This window comes from Bombina bombina, chromosome 1 (genome assembly GCF_027579735.1).
Source record: "Bombina bombina isolate aBomBom1 chromosome 1, aBomBom1.pri, whole genome shotgun sequence".
NCBI lineage: Eukaryota > Metazoa > Chordata > Amphibia > Anura > Bombinatoridae > Bombina > Bombina bombina.
The window spans coordinates 86,243,904-86,271,709 of NC_069499.1; the positions used below are offsets into that span (position 1 = coordinate 86,243,904).

The following is a 27,806-nucleotide window of genomic DNA, read 5'->3' on the forward strand; positions in this document are numbered from 1 at the left end:
TCAGTGTATGGAGCTAATTGGATTAATGGTAGCGGCAATGGACATCATTCCGTTTGCTTGCTTTCATCTCAGACCACTGCAACTGTGCATGCTCGGGCAGTGGAATGGGGATTATGCAGATTTATCTCCTCAGATAAATCTGGATCTAGAGACCAGAAACTCTCTTCTTTGGTGGTTGTCGCTAGATCATCTGTCCCAGGGGACTTGTTTCCGCAGACCCTTGTGGGTGATAGTGACAACGGATGCCAGCCTTCTGGGCTGGGGTGCAGTTTGGAACTCCCTGAAGGCTCAGGGTGTTTGGACTCAGGTGGAGTCTCTACTTCCAATCAATATTCTGGAACTGAGAGCAATATTCAATGCGCTTCAGGCGTGGCCTCAGTTGGCTTCGGTCAAATTCATCAGATTCCATTCGGACAACATCACGACTGTGGCATATATCAATCATCAGGGGGGAACAAGGAGTTCCTTAGCGATGATAGAAGTATCCAAGATAATCCGTTGGGCGGAGGCCCACTCTTGTCATCTGTCAGCGATCTACATCCCAGGAGTAGAGAACTGGAAAGCGGATTTTCTAAGTCGACAGACTTTTCATCCGGGAGAGTGGGAACTTCACCCGGAGGTATTTGCCTCATTGATTCTCAGATGGGGCAGACCGGAATTGGATCTGATTGCATCTCGACAGAATGCTAAGCTTCCAAGATACGGACCCGGTCAAGGGATCCTCAGGCCGAACTGATAGATGCCTTGGCAGTGCCTTGGTTGTTCAGCCCAGCTTATGTGTTTCCACCATTTCCTCTCCACCCACGCGTGATTGCTCGAATCAAACAGGAGAGAGCTTCAATGATCCTGATAGCGCCTGCGTGGCCACACAGGACTTGGTATGCGGATCTAGTGGACATGTCCTCTCTGCCACCGTGGGAACTACCATTGAGACAGGACCTTCTCATTCAAGGACCTTTCCAACATCCAAATCTAATTTCTCTGCAGCTGACTGCGTGGAGATTGAACGCTTGATTTTATCGAAGCGAGGATTCTCTGATTCGATCATCAATACTTTGATACAGGCTAGAAAGCCTGTCACTAGAAAAATCTATCATAAGATATGGCGTAAATATCTTTATTGGAGTAAAGTTAGGATTTCTAGGATTCTGTCTTTTCTCCAAGAAGGATTGGAGAAAGGGTTATCAGCAAGTTCCTTAAAGGGACAAATTTCAGCTTTATCAATTCTGTTTCACAAACGTTTGGCAGATATGCAGGATGTTCAGTCTTTTTGTCAGGCTCTATCTAGAATTAAGCCTGTATTTAGACCCATTACTCCTCCCTGGAGTTTGAATTTAGTTCTTCGAGTTCTTCAAGGGGTTCCGTTTGAACCCATGCATTCCATGGATATCAAATTGTTATCTTGGAAAATTCTGTTTTTAGTTGCTATTTCTTCTGCTCAAAGAGTTTCTGAGCTTTCAGCGCTACAGTGTGATTCTCCTTATCTCATTTTTCATTCTGATAAGGTGGTGTTACGTACCAAACCTGGATTTCTTCCTAAGGTTGTTTCAAATAAGAATATTAATCAGGAAATTGTTGTTCCTTCCTTGTGTCCTAACCCTTCTTCTAAGAAGGAGCATATGTTGCATAATTTGGATGTGGTCCGTTTTACTTACAGGCAACTAAGGATTTCCGTCAATCATCTTCATTATTCATTGTTTATTCTGGAAAGCGTAGGGGTCAGAAAGCTACGGCTACCTCTCTTTCTTTTTGGCTGAGAAGTATCATCCGCCTGGCATATGAGACTGCTGGACAGCAGCCTCCTGAAGGAATTACGGCTCATTCTACTAGGGCTGTGGCTTCCACATGGGCCTTTAAAAATGATGCATCTGTTGAACAGATTTGTAAGGCTGCGACTTGGTCGTCCCTTCACACTTTTTCCAAATTTTCCAAATTTGATACTTTTGCTTCTTCTGAGGCTATTTTTGGGAGAAAGGTTCTTCAAGCAGTGGTGCCTTCTGTTTAGGTTCCTGTCTTGTCCCTCCCTTTCATCCGTGTCCTTTTGCTTTGGTATTGGTTTCCCACAAGTAAGGATGGAATCTGTGGACTCGTCATATCTTTGTAAAAGAAAAGTAAATTTATGCTTACCTGATAAATTAATTTCTTAATAAGACAGTTTATTTTTCTTTATATTTTTTGTAACTTCAGTCACCTTTGCACCTTTTAGCCTTTCCTTTTCTCTTTCTATACCTTCGGCCGAATGACTGAGGGTGGAGGGGAAGGGAGGGGCTATATATACAGCTCTGCTGTGGTGCTCTTTGCCACTTCCTGTTAGCAGGAGGTTAATATCCCACAAGTAAGGATGAAATCCGTGGACTCGTCATATCGTAAAAGAAATTAATTTATCAGTTAAGCATAAATTTACTTTTTTTTTTAAATATATATATTTTATTTTTTTGCAGTGTAGGATTAACTTTTACCCCTCAACCTCCCTGATCCCCCCCCCAAACAGCACTCTAACCCTCCCCCCTCTACCTATTTGCTTTCATCTTATGTACTGGCAGCTGTCTGCCAGTACCCAGTTTGCTTCAATTTATGCATATTTAAAAACAAAAAACATTAACCATCTTTTCTGTAGCGTAGCTGCCCCCTCCCAGATCCCTTTCCCCCAATGGATCACATATAGGATCCCCCTTATTGCCCCTCCTCCCTCCTTCCCCCTCACTTCCCGTTTTTTTTATATGTTTCCTAGCTGTGTACGTAGCAGTCCTGCCCTCCTCCTGCCCCCTCCAGCGATGGGCCGCCCACCCACCTCCCTCCTTAAGCTCCCACCCACCAACGATCGGCACCACCGCTGTCCGATGCAGAGAGGGCCACAGAGTGGCCCCCTCTGCATCGGTAATTCTGCAAATCTATTTCTGCAGTGCTCCGCTCGTGGGGCATGCAGAAATGGCTCAATCTCGCTATTTTGAGCGAGATCTTGGCAGAGAGAAGCCCAGGACTGCAGTGACATACAGGGTATGTCGCTGGTTGTTAAGGGGTGTCAATGATATCTTCTATTTGAATCATGAAATAAATATTTTTGGTTTTAATGTTCCTTTAAGCATTGCAGTAGTGGTGCTAAAAGTGATCTGGGTGTAAAGAAAAATATCACTTCCAGGACAAAAGAAAAGACAAGGGAAGAGGGGGTAAGACACAAAAAAGTAATGAGAAAGGAGAGAGAGATGGAGGTGAATGTTAATTCCAATATTTTAAAAATCAATTCAAGCAATAAATAAAACAATGAACAAATAAAACAATCTCTATACAGGATTCGCGGTAATTTTGGGTTAATATTCAGTGTATCTATCAAATGGCTGTTTTCACTACTGTAAAGATTTTCTTTTCACACTCAACTGATAGTTATGTGCATTGTCTTCTGGGTGATTGACCTCTTTGGCTTACAAAGCCAGTGTATTGCAACTCTCTTTAGCAAATTAGCGGTTAAATCTGTATTTATTTTATTCAGGGATTGCTGAAGGTAAATGTGAATCGCAAGACGCACCTTGTTCAGACCTTTTCCTGTTTCCTGATGAAAGTGGAAATGCATCGGAAGAAGCAAGCCCTGCATTTGCCCCAGCTGTAAAGCATCTTATAAGTGAAGCAATTTTGGATGTTCCATCAGAAAATGATGACTTCTGTATTTTATACGCCCCAAAAACGACTGTTCCGGCAAGTATATTTTGAAGCTGCTTCATTTTTATTAATAGAGATGCACTATAGTGGAGCTATATTGTTTGTTATATAAATAAAATTGAATTCTGATTTTGAGTAGCTCTTGAGCATGTTTAAAGGGCTATTAAATGTGTATGATTCAGATGGAACATACACTTTAAAACAACTTTCCAATTTACTTCTATTCTGTAATTTGCTTCATTCTGTTGGTATCTGTTGTTGAAAAGCATACCTAGGTCGGCTCGAGCAGTTATGCACTAATGGGAGCTAGCTGCTGATTGGTGGCTGCACCGATAACCTTTTGTTATGACTCACCGATATGTTCAGCTACCATCCTGTAGTGCATTGCTATTCCTTCGACAAACAATAGCATGAAGCAAATTTGATAAAATAAAGAAATTGGAAAGTTGTTCAAAATTGCCTGCTCTTTCTGAATCATGAAGGAGACATGTTGGGTTTCATATCTCTTTAGGTTAAAGTGCAGATTAAAAAAAAAAAAAAAAGCTACAAAGAGTTTAAGAAACATTAATAGCTTGGGTGCAACCTGCAAGCCTTCTATTCAATATCTACCTTGGTCCTTTGAGGATTAAAGTAATGAATTGTTTTAGGTTTGTTCAACAAAATGATTGTAATTATCCTAAAACCCCACTCCAGTTTATACACCAAACCTAGACAAACACACACCAGTAAGATGACTCCTCATGTTGAAATGGACATAGATGAGCACTCCTCCACGTTTGATGTAGCTCTCCTCCTGAGCGCTTCATTTTTAGTTTTGTTGATCAGAGAATAGACAGGACAGAGTTCCGTCTCCCTTTCCTCTCACCAGACACTATTATGGAGGTACTGGAGGTTATATCAGTGGGGCCCTTTGCCCTTTCATTTCAAGCATGTGAGGATCCAGACTCTGATTAGGATTATATAAACATTAATTTATCTAATATTCCTATTGCATTTGAGCCATCTGTTATTTCTAAGTTCATAAAATGTATTACAGACTGGGAGGGGATAAGTAGATCAGGCATCAGCTGGGTTAGATTGATTTAGGGCAATTTTATTATTATTTTTATTATTATCAGGTATTTGTAGAGCGACAACAGATTCTGCAGAGATGTTATGGAAAAGGAAATAAAGCCACAGGCTTCTAGATTTCATATATAGGAGAATGATCCTTCTAACATACCAGACACACGGATGGTTATTTCAGACAGAAATTGCAATTTTTTACAAGCAGAATTTTACTAAGGCAAATGATATTGATGGTATGAATACCAATTTTGTTCGTGGGAGCTCAGTTTTCCTTGACTAAGATATTTGGGTAAATTCTACTTCAGAACATGAGGTAGTAAATATTGTTTCAAGATTCACCTATAATAGAATCCATGAAGACACTAACAGCAAAAAAGAACCCCCAGGTGTTCAAACTGGGAGCTTAGTGTCTGAACCTACTGATCCTTGAAACAATCTAACACAGTCAGGAACACCAATAGAAATAGAGGGCAAAAGAAAAAACTCGCAGATTAAAGGGGTGGTTTTATTAAAACAGTATGGCATCACCTGGACAGAGAAATAAATAAAAGATAACCTAAATTTAAAGAAGAACTCTGGGAAGTGCTGAAAGAAGCCTGATATAATATACCAGAAGATTACTTCAGACAGTCTCCCCAAAAGAGTTCAAGATGTGCTTAGTGCCAAGGGAGGTCACACTAAATACTGACTTTTGTTCTGAAAATTGTGAAGTTTTTTTATATGTTGTGTACATATTTCCTGTATTTTCCTGTATGTTTGTTTCTTAATAAAGAGACCGACAAATATATGGATGGTCATTAAAACAACAAATCTAATGGTGGCCTAAGACTTTTGCACAGTACTGAGAGACAGTGTTGAAAAATTAATCATTGGGTTGAGGAATTGAACAAGATGCCTGGTATGATATGTTTTAAACACATGTACAGCAAGGAATCCATAAACTTTCTAGATGTGAGAGTCTTTATGGATGCAGGAGGTTTGGGTACCACTTTATTCCGCAAGGAAACTGATCACAATACGATACTTACAAAAAAATATCTATCTAGAGGAGGGAAAACAGACTAACCCCTTTGTAATGCTAGTACAAACCAAAAACTTGTGCTTAGCCAGAACTGAATTAGGAGTACCTCAGTATGCACTTACATATTCTAATCAAAATAAAAATTGGTCAACCATCAACATGCCGAGATTTCAAACCTTATATGTAACATATATATACCTATTCTATATACATAAAAATGTGATCTTGTTTTTGTTAAATTAAGTGGTCTTGGGGAAGGGAGTGTATGGTGTGCGGTGTATTTGATGAAATATATTTGAGCTTCAAATTTTCATTAAAGGGACACTAAAGTGAAAATGTAACTTACATGATTCGGACATAGCATAGAATTTAAAAATAAAACGTTCCAATTTATTTCCATTATCAAAATGTGCACAAACTTTTTATTCACACATTTTATGAGGTACCAGCACCTACTGAGCAAAATTTCCCAGGATATAAGTATATGAATTTTGTGATTGGCTGATGGCTGTCACATGATGTAGGGGACAATCTCAATATTGTTATAGTATTGTCTTTTTATTATGAATTTATTGATTATGCAGTTCATCTGTACTTAATGGCCCTTTAAGCAACAACATAAATCCACAAATTCACTTTCTTTTATCCGTTAATATGTCTCTGGCAATAGCAAAGGTCTTTTCTCTTGTAAGGTGTATCCAGTCCACGGATCATCCATTACTTGTGGGATATTCTCCTTCCCAACAGGAAGCTGCAAGAGGATCACTCACAGCAGAGCTGTCTATATAGCTCCTCCCCTAACTGCCACCTACCAGTCATTCTCTTGCAGCTCTCGACAAGATAGGAAGTAGCTAGAGAGATGTGGTGAATTTATGTAGTTTATCTTCAATCAAAAGTTTATTATTTTCAAATGGTACCGGAGTTGTACTGTTTTAGCCTCAGGCAGAAAGTTGAAGAAGAGTCTGCCTGTGGTTTTTGATGATCTTAGAAGGTTGTAACTAAGATCCATTGCTGTTCTCACACATAACTGAAAAGATGAGGTAACTTCAGCTGGGGGAATGGCGTGCAGCGTCTCCTGCTATGAGGTATGTGCAGTTTAAAATTTTTCTAGAGAAATGAATATGCTAGAAAATGCTGTTAATACCGGATTTATTTAAGGTAAGCCTGATTACAGTGATTTAATAACGACTTGTATCATGCTTGCTGTTCTCACATTACTGAAAATAAGATAACGTTTGCTGGAAGTGTTTAAACGTTTTTTTCTACATATTGGTGATAAAACTTTATTGGGGCCCAGTTTTTTCCACATGGCTGGCTAGATTTTGCCTAGGGATAGTTGTTTATGGCCCTCTCACTGTGAGTACAGGTTGGGAGGGGCCTAAATCGTGCAGTAGTTTTTGCAGCTTGAGACTTCCAGCTTCCCTGAAGGAGTCCCCTGAACACTTAGGACCTCTACAAAGGGTTTTTGTGCCTTCAAAAGTCGTTGTATGGGCAGGTATGGCCACAGCAGAGCTGTGGCAGTTTGTTGTGACTGTTAAAACGTTTATATCGTTTTTTTGATCCGGTTTTGAAACTAAGGGGTTAATCATCCATTTGCAAGTGGGTGCAATGCTCTGTTAGTCTATTATACACACTGTAAAAATTTTGTAAGATTTACTGCTTTTTATCACTGTTTTTCAATTTCTGACAAAATTTGTTTCTCTTAAAGGCACAGTACCATTTTTATTTTTTGCTTGTTTACATTTATCAAAGTGTTTTCCAAGCTTGCTGGTCTCATTGCTAGTCTGTTTAAACATGTCTGACATAGAGGAAACTCCTTGTTCATTATGTTTAGAAGCCATTGTGGAACCCCCTCTTAGAATGTGTACCAAATGTACTGATTTTACTTTAAGTTATAAAGATCATATTCTGTCTTTAAAAGATTTATCACCAGAGGAAATTGACAAGGGGGAAGTTATGCCGACTAACTCGCCCCACGTGTCAGAACCTTTGACTCCCGCTCAAGGGACTCCCGCTCAAGTGGCGCCAAGTACATCTAGCGCGCCCATGGCGTTTACTTTACAAGACATGGCGGCAGTTATGGATCATACCCTTACAGCGGTATTGTCCAAACTACCAGGGTTACAAGGAAAGCGAGACAGCTCTGGGACTAGAAAAAATACAGAGCTCTCTGACGCTTTAGTAGCTATGTCCGATATCCCCTCACAATATGCAGAAGCTGAGGCAGGAGAGCTTCTTTCTGTGGGTGATTTTTCTGACTCAGGGAAGATGCTTCAACCTGATTCTGATATGTCTACATTTAAATTTAAGCTTGAACACCTCTGCGTGTTGCTCAGGGAGGTGTTAGCTACTCTGGATGACTGTGACACCATTATAGTGCCAGAGAAATTGTGTAGATTGGATAAATACTATGCAGTGCCTGTTTACACTGATGTTTTTCCAATACCTAAAAGGTTTTCAGAAATTATTACTAAGGAATGGGATAGACCAGGTGTACCGTTCTCTCCCCCTCTTATTTTTAAGAAAATGTTTCCAATAGATGCCGCTACACGGGACTTATGGCAAACGGTCCCTAAGGTGGAGGGAGCAGTTTCTACCCTAGCTAAGCGTACAACTATTCCCGTCGAGGACAGTTGTGCTTTCCTAGATCCAATGGATAAAAAGTTAGAGGGTTACCTTAAGAAAATGTTTATTCAACAAGGTTTTATTCTCCAGCCTCTTGCATGCATTGCCCCGTTCACTGCTGCTGCGGCCTTCTGGTTTGAGTCTCTGGAAGAGGCCTTACAGGTAGAAACTCCATTGGATGATATACTTGACAAGCTTAAAGCGCTTAAGCTAGCCAATTTGTTTGTTTCTGACGCCGTTGTTCATTTAACCAAACTAACGGCTAAGAACTCAGGTTTTTCTATACAGGCGCGTAGGGCGCTATTGCTTAAATCCTGGTCAGCTGACGTTACTTCAAAGTCTAAGCTCCTCAACATTCCCTTCAAGGGGCAGACCCTATTCGGGCCTGGGCTGAAGGAGATCATTTCTGATATTACTGGAGGAAAAGATCATGCCCTTCCTCAGGATAGGTCTAATAAATTAAGGACCAAAAAAACTAATTTTTGTGCCTTTCAAAACTTTAAGACGAGCGTGGCATCAACTCCCTCTAATGCAAAACAAGAGGGAAATTTTGTCCAGTCCAAGCCGGTCTGGAGACCTAACCAGGCTTGGAACAAAGGTAAGCAGGCCAAGAAGCCTGCTGCTGCCTCTAAGACAGCATGATAGATCAACCCCCGATCCGTTAACGGATCTAGTAGGGGGCAGACTTTCTCTCTTCGCCCAGGCTTGGGCAAGAGATGTCCAGGATCCCTGGGCGTTGGAAATTGTATCCCAGGGATATCTTCTGGACTTCAAAGCTTCTTCCCCAAAAGGAAGATTTCACCTCTCACAATTATCTGCAGACCAGATAAAGAGAGAGGCATTCTTACATTGTGTTCAAGACCTCCTAGTTATGGGAGTGATCCACCCAGTTCCAAAGGAGGAACAGGGGCAAGGCTTCTATTCAAATCTCTTTGTGGTTCCCAAGAAAGAGGGAACCTTTAGACCAATCTTAGATCTCAAGATCCTAAACAAATTTCTCAGGGTCCCATCTTTCAAGATGGAGACTATTCGAACCATCCTACCTATGATCCAGGAGGGTCAATACATGACTACCGTGGACTTAAAGGATGCTTATCTTCACATTCTGATACACAAAGATCATCATCGGTTTCTCAGGTTCGCCTTCCTAGACAGGCATTACCAGTTTGTGGCTCTTCCCTTTGGGTTAGCTACGGCACCAAGAATCTTTACAAAGGTTCTGGGGTCACTTCTGGCGGTCCTAAGTCCGCGGGGCATAGCAGTAGCCCCTTACTTAGACGACATTCTGATACAGGCGTCGAATTTCCAAATTGCCAAGTCCCATACGGACATTGTTCTGGCATTCCTGAGGTCTCATGGGTGGAAAGTTAACGAAAAGAAGAGTTCTCTATCCCCTCTCACAAGAGTTTCCTTCCTGGGAACTCTGATAGATTCTGTAGAAATGAAGATTTACCTGACAGAGGCCAGGTTGTCAAAACTTCTAAATTCCTGCCGTGTTCTTTATTCTACTTCTAGCCCTTCAGTGGCTCAGTGTATGGAAGTAATCGGCTTAATGGTAGCGGCAATGGACATAGTGCCGTTTGCCCGCCTACATCTCAGACCGCTGCAACTCTGCATGCTCAGTCAGTGGAATGGGGATTACACGGATTTGTCCCCTCTACTAAATCTGGATCAAGAGACCAGGGATTCTCTTCTCTGGTGGCTATCTCGGGTCCATCTGTCCAAAGGTATGACCTTCCGCAGGCCAGATTGGACAATAGTAACAACAGATGCCAGCCTTCTGGGCTGGGGTGCAGTCTGGAACTCCCTGAAGGCTCAGGGATTGTGAACTCAGGAGGAAGCACTCCTTCCGATAAACATTCTGGAACTAAGAGCGATATTCAATGCTCTTCAGGCTTGGCCTCCGCTAGCTGCGGTCAGGTTCATCAGATTTCAGTCGGACAACATCACGACTGTAGCTTACATCAACCATCAAGGGGGAACAAGGAGTTCCCTAGCAATGTTGGAGGTTTCAAAGATAATTCGTTGGGCAGAGATTCACTCTTGCCATCTATCAGCTATCCATATCCCAGGAGTAGAGAACTGGGAGGCGGATTTTCTAAGTCGACAGACTTTTCATCCGGGGGAATGGGAGCTCCATCCGGAGGTATTTGCACAGTTGATTCAACTTTGGGGCAAACCAGAACTGGATCTCATGGCGACTCGTCAGAACGCCAAGCTTCCTTGTTACAGTTCCAGGTCCAGGGATCCCAAGGCAGCACTGATAGATGCTCTAGCAGTGTCTTGGTTCTTCAACCTGGCTTATGTGTTTCCACTGTTTCCTCTGCTCCCTCGTCTGATCAAGATCAAACAGGAGAGAGCTTCGGTGATTTTGATAGCACCTGCGTGGCCTCGCAGGAATTGGTATGCAGATCTGGTGGACATGTCATCCTCTCCACCATGGACTCTGCCTCTGAGACAGGACCTTCTACTGCAGGGTCCTTTCAACCATCCAAATCTAATTTTTCTGCGTCTGACTGCTTGGAGATTGAACGCTTGATTTTATCAAAGCGTGGTTTCTCCGAGTCGGTCATTGATACCTTAATACAGGCGCGAAAGCCTGTCACCAGGAAAATCTATCATAAGATATGGTGTAAATATCTTCATTGGTGTGAATCCAAGGGTTGCTCATGGAGTAAAGTCAGGATTCCTAGGATATAATCTTTTCTCCAAGAAGGATTGGAGAAGGGTTTATCAGCTAGTTCCTTAAAGGGACAGATTTCTGCTCTGTCTATTCTTTTGCACAAACGTCTGGCTGAGGTTCCAGATGTTCAGGCGTTTTGTCAGGCTCTGGTTAGAATCAAGCCTGTTTTTAAACCTGTTGCTCCGCCATGGAGTTTAAATTTAGTTCTTAAAGTTCTTCAAGGGGTTCCGTTTGAACCTTTGCATTCCATTGATATTAAGCTCTTATCTTGGAAAGTTCTGTTTTTAGTAGCTATCTCCTCGGCTCGAAGAGTTTTGGAGTTATCTGCTTTACAAAGTGATTCCCCTTATCTCATTTTCCATGCAGATAAGGTAGTGTTACGTACCAAACCTGGTTTTCTGCCTAAGGTGGTATCTAATAAAAATATCAATCAGGAGATTGTTGTTCCGTCACTGTGTCCTAATCCTTCTTCAAAGAAGGAACGTCTATTACACAATCTTGACGTGGTTCGCGCTTTAAAGTTTTATTTACAAGCTACTAAAGATTTTCGTCAAACATCTGCATTGTTTGTTGTCTACTCTGGACAGAGGAGAGGCCAAAAGGCTTCGGCAACTTCTCTTTCTTTTTGGCTAAGAAGTATAATCCGCTTAGCTTATGAGACTGCTGGCCAGCAGCCTCCTGAAAGAATTACAGCTCATTCTACTAGAGCGGTAGCTTCCACATGGGCTTTTAAGAATGAGGCTTCTGTTGAACAGATTTGTAAGGCGGCGACTTGGTCATCGCTTCATTAGCCCTCCTCTTTAAATCATCGCTTCATACTTTTTCTAAATTCTACAAATTTGATACTTTTGCTTCTTCAGAGGCTATTTTTGGGAGAAAGGTCTTATAGGCAGTGGTACCTTCCGTTTAAGCGCCTGCCTTGTCCCTCCCTTCATCCGTGTCCTATAGTTTTGGTATTGGTATCCCAAAAGTAATGGATGATCCGTGGACTGGATACACCTGACAAGAGAAAACAAAATTTATGCTTACCTGATAAATTTATTTCTCTTGTGGTGTATCCAGTCCACGGTCCGCCCTGTCATTTTAAGGCAGGTGTTTTTTATTTTTAAACTACAGTCACCACTGCACCCTATAGTTTCTCCTTTCTCTTGCTTGTCTTCGGTCGAATGACTGGTAGGTGGCAGTTAGGGGAGGAGCTATATAGACAGCTCTGCTGTGGGTGATCCTCTTGCAGCTTCCTGTTGGGAAGGAGAATATCCCACAAGTAATGGATGATCCGTGGACTGGATATACCACAAGAGAAATAAATTTATCAGGTAAGCATAAATTTTGTTTTTGCTGTTTGGTAGTTAAATAAAGGCCGAAGTTGTTTGCAATTACATTCTTTCAAGCACAATCAAATAAATATCATTGATTGTGGAAATCAATCTGTTTTTAATTTTAATATTTTTCCGTTTTTAATTTTAATATTTTTCTGTTTTATATTTTTAAGGAAAAAGATCAGGAACCGTCTGTCAGAAAACTTGTCGATGATATAATTGTGATAAAAGAGAACCATTTCAGCCTGCCTGCAGAAAAGTTAGGCAACAGTAAAATGTCTTTGAATTACCCTGTACCAATTATACGCTATGTGGTAAAGGAGTTTTCCCTTGTTTGGCACTTATATGGAGGGAAGGATTTTGGCGCTACCTTTCCTCCAGCATCTCCGGCAAATAACTTTGTGTAAGTTGTATATAAAGAACTTGAAACTATTATAGAATTAGTTATACTAACAATTCTATTATTTTGAATTATTATGAATATATTTAACTTAGAGATGCACCGAAATTTCGGCCGCAGAAAGTTTCGGCCGAAAATGGCATTTTTGGTTATTTAGTTTTTTCGGTTTTTTTGCCTTTTATTTTCGGTAAAATTGTGTAGCATATTTCAAATTTGATGCCAGCTTAGAGCTGCTGCTTACTTGACTGTTTGCATATAATAGTTTTCTAGGACTGTACTTTATTTTGATAATTGGTAAAAAAAAAATGGTTAAATCTGATTCTGTTACACAGAACTAAATAAAGAATAATACTAGCGATGCACCAAAATTTGGACCGCCAAAAATGTGCAATTCCAATTTCGGCCCAAAGAGGACCAAAATGGCTAAAAATGTACAGCCCTCCCCTGTTCTATTGAGTTAAATGTCTATCCTTGGCATAAGGTGAGCAGCACAGCACTGGCATGGTCTCCCTTGTAGTGCTCCACCAGTTTCACTGCAGATCACGCCCTACGGTACAAGTGACCATGCCTATTTGTTGGAGCTTTCCCGCCTACAAGCTCTCTCAGCTACACACACACTGTAGTTAAAAAAAAATAAAAAAATAATTTGTTTCGGTTTTCGGCCAGGGGCATTCTGAATTTTCGGTATTGGTTTCGGTCCAGAATTTTCATTTCGGTGCATCCCTAATTTAACTTGTTACTCATATTTAATGTTATATTTTCGTTTCTGATTTAAAGGGACAGTGTAGTCAAAAACAAAAGCAAGCTATTTTAAATAAAGCATTTGGTGTACGTAAACCACTATCTGAGATCTCTGGCTCCCCAATGCTGGTTGTTCAAAGATGAGAAAAATGCGGTTTTTTTTCAGATTAATAACAACAAATTAAAGGGAGATGAAACCCAGAATCTTTTTTTCAGGATTCAGATAGAGCATCCAATTTTAAACAACTTTCCAATTTACTTCTATTTTCTTATTTACTTTGTTTTTTTTGGTATAATTTGTTGAAAAGCATGCCTAGGTAGGCTGAGGAGCTGGGAGCTAGCTGCTGTTTGGTGGCTGCAGATATATGCCTGTTGTCAATGTGTTCAGCTAGCTCCCACTAGTGCTTTGGTTCCCCTTTAATAAAGGATACCAAGAGAATGAAGAAATTGATTATAGAAGCAAATTGGAAAGTTGTTTAAAATTGTATGCTCTGTCTGAATCATGAAAGAATAATTTTGGGATTCTTGTCCCTTTTAACATCAATTATATTTTTATAGCCAAACTCCAATCACCATTTATCTTATTTGGAGTAGTCAATCTAGTCTGCAGACAACAAGGCTAGCCATGGTCACACTCTTAGTATAAAGTGCATTGTTTTGTAGTTATCTGATAAAAAAAGCAGTTAGGGAAAGATATCACTATTTGAAATGCCAGAATAAAGGTAAAGGAGGTATTGTAATCAATTGAATACACACCAGCATAACATCAAAAAATGTTAATTGTTAATAATTGTTTTAAAAGGGAGAACATTTTACAGTACACTGTCCCTTTAATAATATTTAATTCCTAGCAATAAGATTGCTTTCATTTAATAAAAAAAGCAAATACATTGGAGAAAAGAAAGTTACTAATCAGACTTTTTCATCGCCATTCAATACCGTATACCAGTATCACAAAAATATATGGTTCTACTCCTTGAAACCTTAAATCAGGGATCAGCAACCCAGGGTTAAAGAAACCCCCCCAATAAAACAAAAAATAAAACAATAAAATGCACTTAAAAAAGTGTGCTCATCTTCTGCATGTGGTGTGTTGTAATGTAACACCAAGCAAAGGAGCTCCCTACACACACCTCTTTTCCAGTATACTTAATGTTACACCGCTGTGTAATGTGTTGGTGCTTTATAAATAAACAATACTAATAAGACTCTGGCTCTGTAGGTTATATTACGAGTGGTGTGCTGTAATCATACACGGCACGTAACAGAAGCTTCTGATCTGGTGATACATATGAATTCTAATCTCCTTTCAATCATAAAAAAACTAAATGCATGTTGAGAGAATGTGTGGTACTGTATATCTCTAAGAAATATACAAAGTCCGGAACTTGCAGTTAAAACTTCAATGCTTTAATAAATCCTTAAAAGTGGTACATGAACATAAAACAAAAACATGCCCTTAGTGCAAGCTTACGCGTTTCGGCTTAGCTGCTGTACTCATAGCTTCCTAACCACCTTCTCACTACTGGGCTATTTAAGAGGTGTAAAACCATTTAATTGGCTAGGGTTACATGTTTAAATTTAACTGTTTCTTTGCTGTCCAACTTAGCTAAGTGATAGGTAGGCTTCATTAGCCCTCCTCTTTAAATCTAGCTAAACATTTGACCTTAACAATTTACATGACACACTTTAACATTTATACATTGATTGCAACAAAATAATTAGATTCTCAATTTTACAAAAAAGTGCTGCATTAAGTTACACATAATCCAGAGTGAATTACACACATTAAAGAATTATTGATAATACATGAGCAACCTTATAGCAATCTACTTGTCTTAATACAATAGCATATCTATACACTTACACATAAGAAATTGTCATTAGATCATTTATTTCTATAATGTGTTTACCTTCCACCATTGTCAAGCATAATATAGAAAAATTCTTTATAAGAAAAAAAATTATTTTAAAGCCAGTGAAAACATTGGTATACAACAGTTAATAAGAAAATCTGAACGTGCTCTTTAACTATTAGCATTATTTGGTGTAACTCTATAACATACAGCTTATCAACCTGAGTCCTAAAATTTAAAAAATATTATCCATATACATGAAAGTTGAGAATTACTACTCAAAGTATACTTTCAGAAAATTAAATTAGTGCTCTCCTATTATATATCTGAAATATCTCAATGAATAATTATTTATTTATGCACCACCAAATTTGAAAACTTCAGACCGTTATTTTCGGTGTTGCATAATAATTCAAATGTTACATATTAATTCCAAAAATTAATGAGGTCATAGGATGAATTCAAACCTTTAGGATATCTGGTTTGGAGATGAAATATCCAAAAAACCTCTCGTTTCCCCAGTGCCTGATCTCTGTCCCCTCCTCTTTGATTGGTGTTAACTACTTCTATAATGGTCCATTTAAAGCTCTCCGCTTGTTTATTATGGACCATATTGAAGTGTTGCACCAGGGGGGTAGTCGGGACTCTACAGGGAGTGCAGAATTATTAGGCAAATGAGTATTTTGACCACATCATCCTCTTTATGCATGTTGTCTTACTCCAAGCTGTATAGGCTCGAAAGCCTACTACCAATTAAGCATATTAGGTGATGTGCATCTCTGTAATGAGAAGGGGTGTGGTCTAATGACATCAACACCCTATATCAGGTGTGCATAATTATTAGGCAACTTCCTTTCCTTTGGCAAAATGGGTCAAAAGAAGTACTTGACAGGCTCAGAAAAGTCAAAAATAGTGAGATATCTTGCAGAGGGATGCAGCACTCTTAAAATTGCAAAGCTTCTGAAGCGTGATCATCGAACAATCAAGCGTTTCATTCAAAATAGTCAACAGGGTTGCAAGAAGCGTGTGGAAAAACCAAGGCGCAAAATAACTGCCCATGAACTGAGAAAAGTCAAGCGTGCAGCTGCCAAGATGCCACTTGCCACCAGTTTGGCCATATTTCAGAGCTGCAACATCACTGGAGTGCCCAAAAGCACAAGGTGTGCAATACTCAGAGACATGGCCAAGGTAAGAAAGGCTGAAAGACGACCACCACTGAACAAGACACACAAGCTGAAACGTCAAGACTGGGCCAAGAAATATCTCAAGACTGATTTTTCTAAGGTTTTATGGACTGATGAAATGAGAGTGAGTCTTGATGGGCCAGATGGATGGGCCTGTGGCTGGATTGGTAAAGGGCAGAGAGCTCCAGTCCGACTCAGACGCCAGCAAGGTGGAGGTGGAGTACTGGTTTGGGCTGTTATCATCAAAGATGAGCTTGTGGGGCCTTTTCGGGTTGAGGATGGAGTCAAGCTCAACTCCCAGTCCTACTGCCAGTTTCTGGAAGACACCTTCTTCAAGCAGTGGTACAGGAAGAAGTCTGCATCCTTCAAGAAAAACATGATTTTCATGCAGGACAATGCTCCATCACACGCGTCCAAGTACTCCACAGCGTGGCTGGCAAGAAAGGGTATAAAAGAAGAAAATCTAATGACATGGCCTCCTTGTTCACCTGATCTGAACCCCATTGAGAACCAGTGGTCCATCATCAAATGTGAGATTTACAAGGAGGGAAAACAGTACACCTCTCTGAACAGTGTCTGGGAGGCTGTGGTTGCTGCTGCACGCAATGTTGATGGTGAACAGATCAAAACACTGACAGAATCCATGGATGGCAGGCTTTTGAGTGTCCTTGCAAAGAAAGGTGGCTATATTGGTCACTGATTTGTTTTTGTTTTGTTTTTGAATGTCAGAAATGTATATTTGTGAATGTTGAGATGTTATATTGGTTTCACTGGTAAAAATAAATAATTGAAATGGGTATATATTTGTTTTTTGTTAAGTTTCCTAATAATTATGCACATTAATAGTCACCTGCACACACAGATATCCCCCTAAAATAGCTATAACTAAAAACAAACTAAAAACTACTTCCAAAAATATTCAGCTTTGATATTAATGAGTTTTTTGGGTTCATTGAGAACATGGTTGTTGTTCAATAATAAAATTAATCCTCAAAAATACAACTTGCCTAATAATTCTGCACTCCCTGTAGTTTTAATATCCGAGAGGTGTTCCCTAATTCGTACACGTGTTTCTCTGGATGTCATCCCTACATACTGTAGGTGACAAACTTCACAACCTGCTAGGTAAATGGTGTTCTTACTTCTACAGTTCATACACCTATTGTGTCTATATGATTTGTTTGTTACTTCACTTCTGAAGCCTTCACCTGTTGTAACATGTTCACAGGCCTTACAGGAGTGATTATTACATCGAAAAACTCCCTTGAAACGTAACCAAGAGCTTTGATCCCTCATTTGCCTTGTTTTCAGCTGTGTGGGTGCCAAGATGTTACCTAAAGACACTCCTTTCCTAAAGGAACATTTACATCCCTTTTTTACCGTCTCTTCTAAAGCTGCATCTGTACTATATGGCAGATTTGATGGTATTGCATGCTGTAATCGGTAGTGAAAAAAATTCCTTGATTGGCTTGTTTTCTAAGTACTGTATATCTCTAGCATAGAGCAGCTATTGATAAAGGAGAGTATCTTTGGCAAGTTAGTTTCTGGAAAATAAGTACAGTTTCTCTGTCCTGAGATGCTGTCCATCTGACACGACACCTGCTTATAAGTGGGGTAGGAATAGGACTATGTTGCTTCTCAAAACAGAAGTAATTCTAATCTATAAATTTAACAATGTACTTTCTTTCTGATGGCATGGAGAGTCCACAATACCATTCAATTATTGTTGGGAATTCAGCTCCTGGCCACCAGGAGGAGGCAAAGACACCCCAGCAAAGCTTTAAGTAGCCTCCCACTTCCCATAATCCCCAGTCATTCTTTGCCTTATACATCTAGGATGGATGTGTGAAGATGGTGTCTGAAGGAAATCAAGTATTTAATCCTTTAATGGGTATTTTTCCCTGCAAGCTAGGATTGGGGGCAATGCTGTATCCATGTAATCCTTTTTAGTAAGAGTAATGGGGGCTTTTAGCTGTTGGAGGTCAGTGAGGTAGTCCTTACTTTAATTTCAACAATTATGCTAACCTCTTTTATAGAAAACCAGGGTTGGTTACTCTGTTTTTCTTGTATCTTCAGGTCCCTGTCAGCTGTCGGATGAGGCTAACAGACCTGGTACTGCTGTGACTGCTCCAAAGCAGAAGACCCTGGAGGGGTAAGTCCTTTCATATATATTTCACAGGATCAGAAATATCATAGAAGATGAACTGGGATATTCAGGGACCTAGTGGGGCCTGCTACCCTCAGAAGGGGTTTGTATTTTTATTGTATATATAGCTGCTAATTTAGGATATATTTGCGGCTAAGCAGCTATCTGGTTTTTACCAGGGACAGGGATTATGTCGCCTCCATTGCCGGGCAAGTTTACTGTTAAAGGGATACTGAACCCACATTTTTTATTTTGGGATTCAGATAGGGCATGCAATTTTGAGCAACTTTCTATTTTATACCTATTATCAATTTTTCTTCATTCTCTTGCCATCTTTATTTGAAAAAGAAATCATCTACGCTAAGGAGCCAGACAGTTTTTGGTTCAGACCTCTGGACTGCACTTGTTTATTAGTGGGTGAATGTATCCATCAATCAACAAGAACAACCCAGGTTGTTCACCAAAAATGAGCTGGCTTCTAAACTTACATTCTTGCTTTTCAAATAAAGATACCAAGAGAATGAAAAAATGTGTTAATAGGAGTAAATTTGAAAGTTGCTTAAAATTGCATGCTCTATCTGAATCACAAAAGATTTGGGTTCAGTCTCCCTTTAAGAGCCCTGGCTTTATGGTGTGTGACATTGCTATATAATTCACACTTTCTATTCCCTGTAAGGTCTGTTTTTTTCGGGCTCTGGAGACATTATTTATATCCCCTACTGAGGATATCTTTTAATAGAGCAGCATGGCATTTTTATTCTATTAGCAGTCTATATAGCGGCTGGGCTAACCGGCTTCTCCGTCACAGAGAGTTCTGCTAAATGGAGACCGGAGTACACATTCTAAACTCTCTTGAAAGAGTCTGGGGACATTAGTTATATTCTCTGCTGAGGATATCATTTATTGTAATGACCGGGAGCTCTATAGCATCTGTATTCGACATCTCTACCGACTTCTCCTTATCAGGACCGTTGTACAATATCTCATTACCGCTCAGTTAGTATGTGTGTGTTGAACAGACATCCCCACTTAACTGCCCTTGTTGTAGATCTTTTATATAAAGATTGTATGGGCTTTTGTTTTGTAGCGTATAGCTTGAGCTCTGTACATATACTTAAATAGAAGGGGAGACTCCCGCAGGCTGTAGATCCGTTGCCTTTGGTAAGTGGAGGGCTCACAGTCAGGGATAAGCAAGGTGCCTGTAAATGGACACTGGTGTCCGTGACTGGCCCTTGCAGTGTCCGTCGCCCGTTTTGTGGCAGGGAGGGACTACGGAGGAGTAGGACAGATGAATGCCTGTCCTGACTCCTCCTTGATGCACGCGGCGACACGTTTTGCGTTGTTGGGGCTACTTTTATCAGTAGCAGGAAAGTGACTCTGAGTGAGACGAGAGAGGGAAGATTCAAGAAGCAAGCTGCTGCTGCGCTGTGTCCCTGGAGCTTTTCTTTATATGCAAAGGTGAACCATAAAACAGCAGTTCACTTCAACAGGCAGCCACCTGAGATATTCTAGAGCTTCATTATAAGGAAGCCATAGTGGTAATTTTAGCTTGTGTCCTGCTTTTGCACATATCTAGTTTACCTCAGTTATAAATGTATTCCAATTTTAATTTCTTCAATTGAAGACGATAGCTATTCTGATATCCCAGATTGTCATGAAATAAAAATACTCAATACCATTTTGTAATTTTAACTAGAACTGCTTGTGCAATGCTGAATGCGGACACCGTATGCTGTCCGCATTCAATGATGTCTGGCGGACATGATACGCTACAGCGTATCATGCCTGCCAGACATTGTTAAATCGCCCCCATAGTCTGATTTAAAAACTACTACTATACATTTTTTTTAATCCTGGTTTCATGTTTACATATTTATATGAGTTAATAATTAGATTTAAAACAATACTCTCTGAAAGATTAGATTTTTAACCATTAATAATAATGAAATTTAAGAAACTTGTGTGGTTTCACAAACTAACAGGTCACAAAGAGGCCAGCATTCTATGACAATTATTGTTACTGTATTCTTTATGCCCTAAAGCCAACAAAATGGTGATATTTCCTTTAACATTTCTTGCACCACACACAATATAATGTATAATCCAGTAAGATTGATGGAGATTTTGATTCCATTAAAGGGATACTAAACCCAAGTTTTTCTTTAACGATTTAGACAGAGCATGCAATTTTAAGCAACTTTCTAATTTACTCCTATTATCAATTTCTCTTCATTCTCTTGGTATCTTTATTTGAAAAAGCGGGAATGTAAGCTTAGTAGCCGGCCCATCTTTGGTTCAGCACCTGGGTAGAGCTGGCTGATTGGTAGCTAAATGTAGACCTTGGTGTCCTTCACTAAGGTTTGTATTTTGGAAAATATTTACCACAGTCTTTGCCCGTGCCTATTCCTGCTCACGGTATGTGTTGTTTCGATCTCAATCACACTTTTTTTCAGCGCCATTTTTATTTACGCTATGTGGTGGTTCATTTACCCGCCGGTGGGCTGTAGACTTAGAGCGCTTATTAGCTCAGCTCCTAAATGGAGTCTCAGAGCGAGTCTCGATGTGATGCACTTTATAAGTTACGATCTTATGAGTGGGCATTTCTTTTTATGTAGACGAAAAGGATATGCTTAGTGCTTATGTTTCTAACAGTTTCTGTTTATCGGAGCTTTATACTTATGAGTTTACTCTGAGGTATACTACAATCTTGTGGTCACGCTTTATTAGTCTTATTGTGAACCTCATGCAGCTTCTCATTTCTGCTGGCTTCAGTTTCTTTATACCCATATCAGAGTATGTCTTAAAGATGTACAGTTTTATGTATAGAGACTTACAATATAGGAATGGGGGCTGAGGTGCTTCTTACAAAGGTTCTCTATTATTTATTTTTCTTTTTGTCCTAATACTTCTTCTCAGATTGGATTTTGTTTCACAATGCTGAGGTGTGTGGTGCCCTAGAGTCTGTTTCCAAAACTTCTTAGAATTTTAGACATTCTTCTTCCTTATTTGCTCGGGCAGGAGCAAGGGTCAAATGGCCTTTGCAACTACTCCTTCTTTTGGTTTGCAGAGTGTCATTTGTTTGGCCTATAAGGATGCTGTACTGCAGTCTCCTGAGAGGTTTGCAGCTCTCTCTCTCTAAATATGCTTTTCTTCTCTTTGGTCTTTTAAGATCGAAGTTTCCATGGCACAAATCTATAAGGCCACTTGGTCTTATTTGCATATTCTTTCACGAGTTTTTTTGTTTGGGAGAAAGGCGTTTCTTGTGGTGGTGCCTTCAGTTCCACCTACCTAATTTCTCCTTCCATGTTCATTCTGTGTCCTCTCTGGCTTGGATATTGGTTTCCCAACAGTAATTGAATGGAATCGTCGACTCTCCATGCCATTGGAAAGAAAGCAAAATTTATGCTTACCTGATAAATTATTTTCTTTCCTGGCATAGAGAGTCCACGACCCGCCCTTTTTATGATTTTAATGCAACAATATTTTCATGTAACCTTCAGGCACCTTTATACCCCTTGGGTTCCTCTTCTCTTTCCTTTTCCCTCGACCGAATGACTGGGGATTATGGGAAGTGGGAGGATACTTAAAACTTTGCTGGGATGTCTTTGCCTCCTCCTGGTGGCCAGGAGCTGAATTCACAACAGTAATTTAATGGAATCGTCGACTCTCCATGCCAGGAAAGAAAAGAATTTATCAGGTAAGCATAAATTTTGTTTTTCCTTTTCAAGCTTTTTATAATTTAAAATATGATGGTTATTTAGTAATGTCTCAGAAAGTTATACACAATGTTTTTGAATAAACTATTTAAATATTTGATCCTCCTGGCAATATGTTAAATTGTAGGTTTGTAATTATGCCAAGTATAATAAGTAACGACTGTCATATATTTATTTATTTTTGCATAAAAATATAAAGAAAGAGGCTTTATTTTGGAGGTTCATATGCTAATTTCTTAGCCCTTGAAGGCCGCCTCATATCTGAATACATTTTGACAGTTTTTCACCACTAGAGGGTGTAGGTTCATGTGCTTATAACACTGTGCTTATGCACATGGAGTAACCAAGGAGTCACCACTGATTGGCTAAAATGCAAGTCTGTCGAAAGAACTGAAATAAGGGGGCAGTCTGCAGAGGCTTAGATACAAGATAATCACAGAGGGAAAAAGTGTATTAATATAACTGTATTGGTTATGCCAAACTAGGGAATGGGTAATAAAGGGATTATCTATCTTTTAAAACAATAAACATTCTGGTGTAGTCTGTCCCTTTAATGCCGCTTAGTGCCACAATGTGATGGCAGATGCATCTTATTGTATGATCCAGCCGTGGTCAGCAGCTTATGGCACATAACATGCTTTTAAATGTCAAGCGAGGCTGCTGTTTGCATGTCTGGGTATTCAGCACTCCAAAGGACTAACAAGGCACTACCAAAAGGTTGCTTGCTTACCACTGCCTTAAAGGGGCATACTACTCATATGCTAAATCACTTGAAAGTAATGCTGCATAACTGTAAAAAGCTGACAAGAAAATACCACCTGAGCCTCTCTTTGTAAAAAAGGAAGATAATTTATCTCAAAATTTCTTCAGCTCACCAGAGTAAGTGCTGTGTTAACACTTAGACTTCAGCTGCTGAAGAAGAAAAAAACAGCAGCCAATCGGCATCAGCAGTGCTGAAGTAATGCTTTGCCTTTGCTGTGATCTCATGAGATTTCACTGAAATCTACTTAAACTGAATAGGAAAATATCATGACTGTGCCTTCACATGCCTGATGCACACTCCATTGCAAGTCCTGGGTCAAGCATCCTGAATGGCTGATTAAATTCTCTTTACAGTGGGGTGTGAATATTTAGGAAATTTGAGGTAAAATATCTTCCTTTTTTACATAGAGATGTTCATGTGATATTTTCTTGTCAGCTTTTTACAGCTATGCTGCATCACTTTCAGGTGTTTCAACATTTGGGTATCATGTCCCTTTAAATCTTTAAAAACTAGTTCCAGAATTTAGATATTATAATTCCTTTTCTAAATGTGTTCTCCAGGTTCTTTACATTTTTTGTTTCAATGTACTTAAAGGGACATGAAACCCAAAATTTGTCTTTCATGATTCAGATAGAACACACAATTTTAAACAACTTTCCAATTTACTTCTATTCTTAGATTTGCTTCTTTCTTTTGTTATCCTTTTCTGAAAGGTTTATCTAGGAAAGCTCAGGAGCAGCAAAGAACCTAGGTTCTAGCTGCTGATTGGTAGGTGCATATATATGCCTATTGTCATTGGCTCACTCATGTGTTCAGTTAAATACCAGTAGTGCACTGCTGCTCATTCAACAAAGCATACCAAGAAAACATAGAAAATTTGATAATAAAAGTAAATTAGAAAGTTGTTTTAAAATGCATTCTCTATGTGAATCATGAAAGAAAAAATGTGGGTTTCCTATCCGTTTAAGTGATGCACTCCATCACTTCTCTTTGTATATTGAGATTTTTCTCTTTTTAAGGAGTCCTCGCAGCTCCCCTTCTAGCACGCCCACCAGACAGGGTAGCAATCTAGTACGTGGTGGACGTGGAAGAAACCAAGATCTGTTAATGGAAATCCAACTTTGCAAGGTAAACCATCAAACCGGGTTCTCTTTGTAACTTACTAAACCTTTTGTCTTTTCTATGAGCTGCTTTGAATGAGTGATTTCTCTTTATTACAGGTAAAATTCCAGCATGAAGTGTATCCCCAGGATGGACTAGAAACTGGCGTTGCTATACTGGAACAGCCTGTATCCAGACAAATTTTCATTGTTCAAGATATAGAAATCAGAGATCGTCTGGCCTCATCTCAAATGAATAAATTCCTTCATCTTTACAGCAGTAAAGAAATGCCAAGAAAAGCTCATTCCAATATGGTAAGAGGTGGGAGATTGGATTTTGTTAATTAAATTTGTATTCTATAATAGAGAAAAATAGATACAGTGGAGGGGCTATTTTTTTGGGTTATCTACATACTTTGCCTTGGAATTATAAAATGTAAAGCAGTGCAGAATTCCAGATGTAGTTTGTTCTAAACAAATAATGCACTTTGAATTTTTAGACCATTAAACTTGTTTCTTTTACAAAGATATGACGAGTCCACGGATTTCATCCTTACTTGTGGGATATTAAAGGGACAGTATACTGAAAAATAGTTTTTCGCTTAATGTGTTTACAATTGCTTTTTTTACCAACTGCAGAGAAAAAAATGTATGAAAAATAGCTTTTTATGTTCTTTTGTGTATATTAAAGCTCTGATTTTGTGTTTTGAAGCCACAACCTAATAAAATGGGTTGAGCTTGTAGGTATAATCAGATCTCATTACTGTATCACATTTTATACATATACCTTCTTCTTTATCTTATATATGTCCATAAAACAATCACCAGTTCTTGGAGAAAACAATGGAAAATCAACATTGTATTACCTTATCTCTGCTATATCCCACTGGGAGTATAATTTCTTCTGCTAGCTATGTTTACAAAGCTTATCTATAGCTGGGACCTGCGGCCACAAACTTTCAGAATAGGTGGGGATACCACATGCTAAATCAACTATTTCAAATGCCAATATAAGGGTAAAGGAGCTACTTGTAAACAATTTAATACACTCCAGCAGGTAAAATGGATCATTGGGAACAAATTAAAGGGGAGAAAAATTTTGAGTAAACTGTCCCTTTAACCTCCTGCTAACAGGAAGTGGCAAAGAGCACCACAGCAGAGCTGTAGATATAGCCCCTCCCCTTCCCCTCCACCCTCAGTCATTCTCTTTGCCTGTGTTATACTAGGAAGACATGGTAAAGTGAGGTGTTAGTTTTAGTTTCTTCAATCAAGAAGTTTTTTATTTTAAATGGTACCGGTGCATACTATTTTCCTCAGGGGGATATGTAAGAAGATTTCTGCCCTGAGGTTGATGATCTTAGCATTTGTAACTAAGATCCACGCTGGTTCCTACAAGACTTCTGAAGGTAACCATGAGACATCTTCAGTTTGGAGACCGGTTTTCATGCTACAAGCAGCATTTAAGGTATGTGCAGACTTTTTTTCTTAGGAGACTTGGTGTATCAGAACTGGCTGGCATTATTTCCCTGTATGGGGATGGGGTAAGCAGTAAAACCTATTTTTATAAGAGGGGTGTTACTGGAGTCCCTATATTATATTTCTCTTACTTGGTGTATTCAGTCCACGGATTCATCCTTACTTGTGGGATATTCTCAATCCCTACAGGAAGTGGCAAAGAGAGCACACAGCAAAGCTGTCCATATAGCTCCCCTCAGGCTCCGCCCCCCCAGTCATTCTCTTTGCCGCTCTAACTAGTAGCATCTCCACGGGGGTGGTGAAGAGTATGTAGTGTTTAGTTGTAGTTTTTTATTCTTCTATCAAGAGTTTGTTATTTAAAATAGTGCCGGCTTGTACTATTTACTCTGCAGCAGAAAATGATGAATATTTCTGCCGAGAGGAATATGATTTTAGCACCAGTAACTAAAATGCATTGCTGTTCCCACGCAGGACTGTTGAAACCAGAGAACTTCAGTTGGGGGGAACAGTTTGCAGGCTTAACTGCTTCAGGTATGATCAGTCATTTTTCTAACAAGACCAAGTAATGCTAGAAGACTGATAGAATCCCCATGTGGGAAGGGAAGGTAACCCATTTTCTGAGACTCAGTATAGAAGGATGGCTTATTTTATAGGGCTTAAATCACTGGTGGACACTGTTATGGGTAAAATCGATTATTTTTTAATATAATCTGATGTTTGCACAAGTGTTTATCATGTTTGGAACACTTTTTAGGGGTTTTATACGCCTGGCATAATTTTAGACACCTAATTTGGCTTAGGAAGGCCTCACAACTCCGGAGTGAAGAGGGAGAGGGCCTAATTTTCGCGCCTCTGTTGCGCAGTTATTTTACAAGATAGCTTCATGCAGCTTCACATGTAGAGTCCAGAGATTGCAGGAGGACTACAGGGAGGTTTATTTTTGTTCCAAAACTAATCCCCAAGGAGGGTAGTGTGTTAAACTGGTGGCTTCAATTTGCTCCGGTTTGGGCAATAAGGGGTAAATTGACTTGAAACTTGGTGTGCAATCTTTTCAAAGCATTGGGGTCATATGGTGTAAATTTCATAAAGATCGGATGTTTTTTTGAGATTTGGTAAAAAAGTGTGTGCAGTTTATTATTTAAAGGCACAGTAACGTTTTTTTTCAAAAAGTGTATTTTTCTGTATTTGAGTGCTATCTAATTCTGTCTCACATGTCTGAGCCTACTGATAGACCTTGTTCTATGTGTTTAACCCCTTAAGGACCACAGCACTTTTCCATTTTCTGTCCATTTGGGACCAAGGCTATTTTTACATTTCTGCAGTGTTTGTGTTTAGCTGTAATTTTCCGCTTACTCATTTACTGTACCCACACATATTATATACCGTTTTTCTCGCCATTAAATGGACTTTCTAAAGATACCATTATTTTCATCATATCTTATAATTTACTATAAAAAAAAATATAAAATATGAGGAAAAAATGGAAAAAAACACACTTTTTCTAACTTTGAACCCCAAAATCTGTTACACATCTACAACCACCAAAAAACACCCATGCTAAATAGTTTCTAAATTTTGTCCTGAGTTTAGAAATACCCAATGTTTACATGTTCTTTGTTTTTTTTGCAAGTTATAGGGAAATAAATACAAGTAGCACTTTGCTATTTCCAAACCACTTTTTTTCAAAATTAGCGCTAGTTACATTGGGACACTGATATCTTTCAGGAATACCTGAATATCCCTTGACATGTATATATTTTTTTTTAGAAGACATCCCAAAGTATTGATCTAGGCCCATTTTAGTATATTTCATGCAACCATTTCACTACCAAATGCGATCAAATAAAAAAAATTGTTCACTTTTTCACAAATTGTTTCACAAACTTTAGGTTTCTCACTGAAATTATTTACAAACAACTTGTGCAATTATGGCATAAATGGTTGTAAATGCTTCTCTGGGATCCCCTTTGTTCAGAAATAGCAGACATTTATGGCTTTGGCATTGCTTTTTGGTATTTAGAAGGCCGCTAAATGCCACTGCGCACCACACGTGT

At 39.3% G+C, this 27,806-nt stretch overlaps 1 protein-coding gene across 2 annotated transcripts in view; it reads left to right on the plus strand.

Annotated features, from left to right (window-relative positions):
- The window catches only part of ATG2B (autophagy related 2B), a 516,631-nt gene that overhangs the window by 326,329 nt on the left and 162,496 nt on the right, over nucleotides 1-27,806 (plus strand). For both annotated transcript variants that reach the window (XM_053697497.1, XM_053697498.1), the window contains exons 30-33: nucleotides 3,488-3,690; nucleotides 12,544-12,773; nucleotides 24,196-24,304; nucleotides 24,397-24,591. In XM_053697497.1, the coding sequence (XP_053553472.1) occupies nucleotides 3,488-3,690; nucleotides 12,544-12,773; nucleotides 24,196-24,304; nucleotides 24,397-24,591 (737 nt within the window). The remainder of the gene's footprint in view (nucleotides 1-3,487; nucleotides 3,691-12,543; nucleotides 12,774-24,195; nucleotides 24,305-24,396; nucleotides 24,592-27,806) is intronic.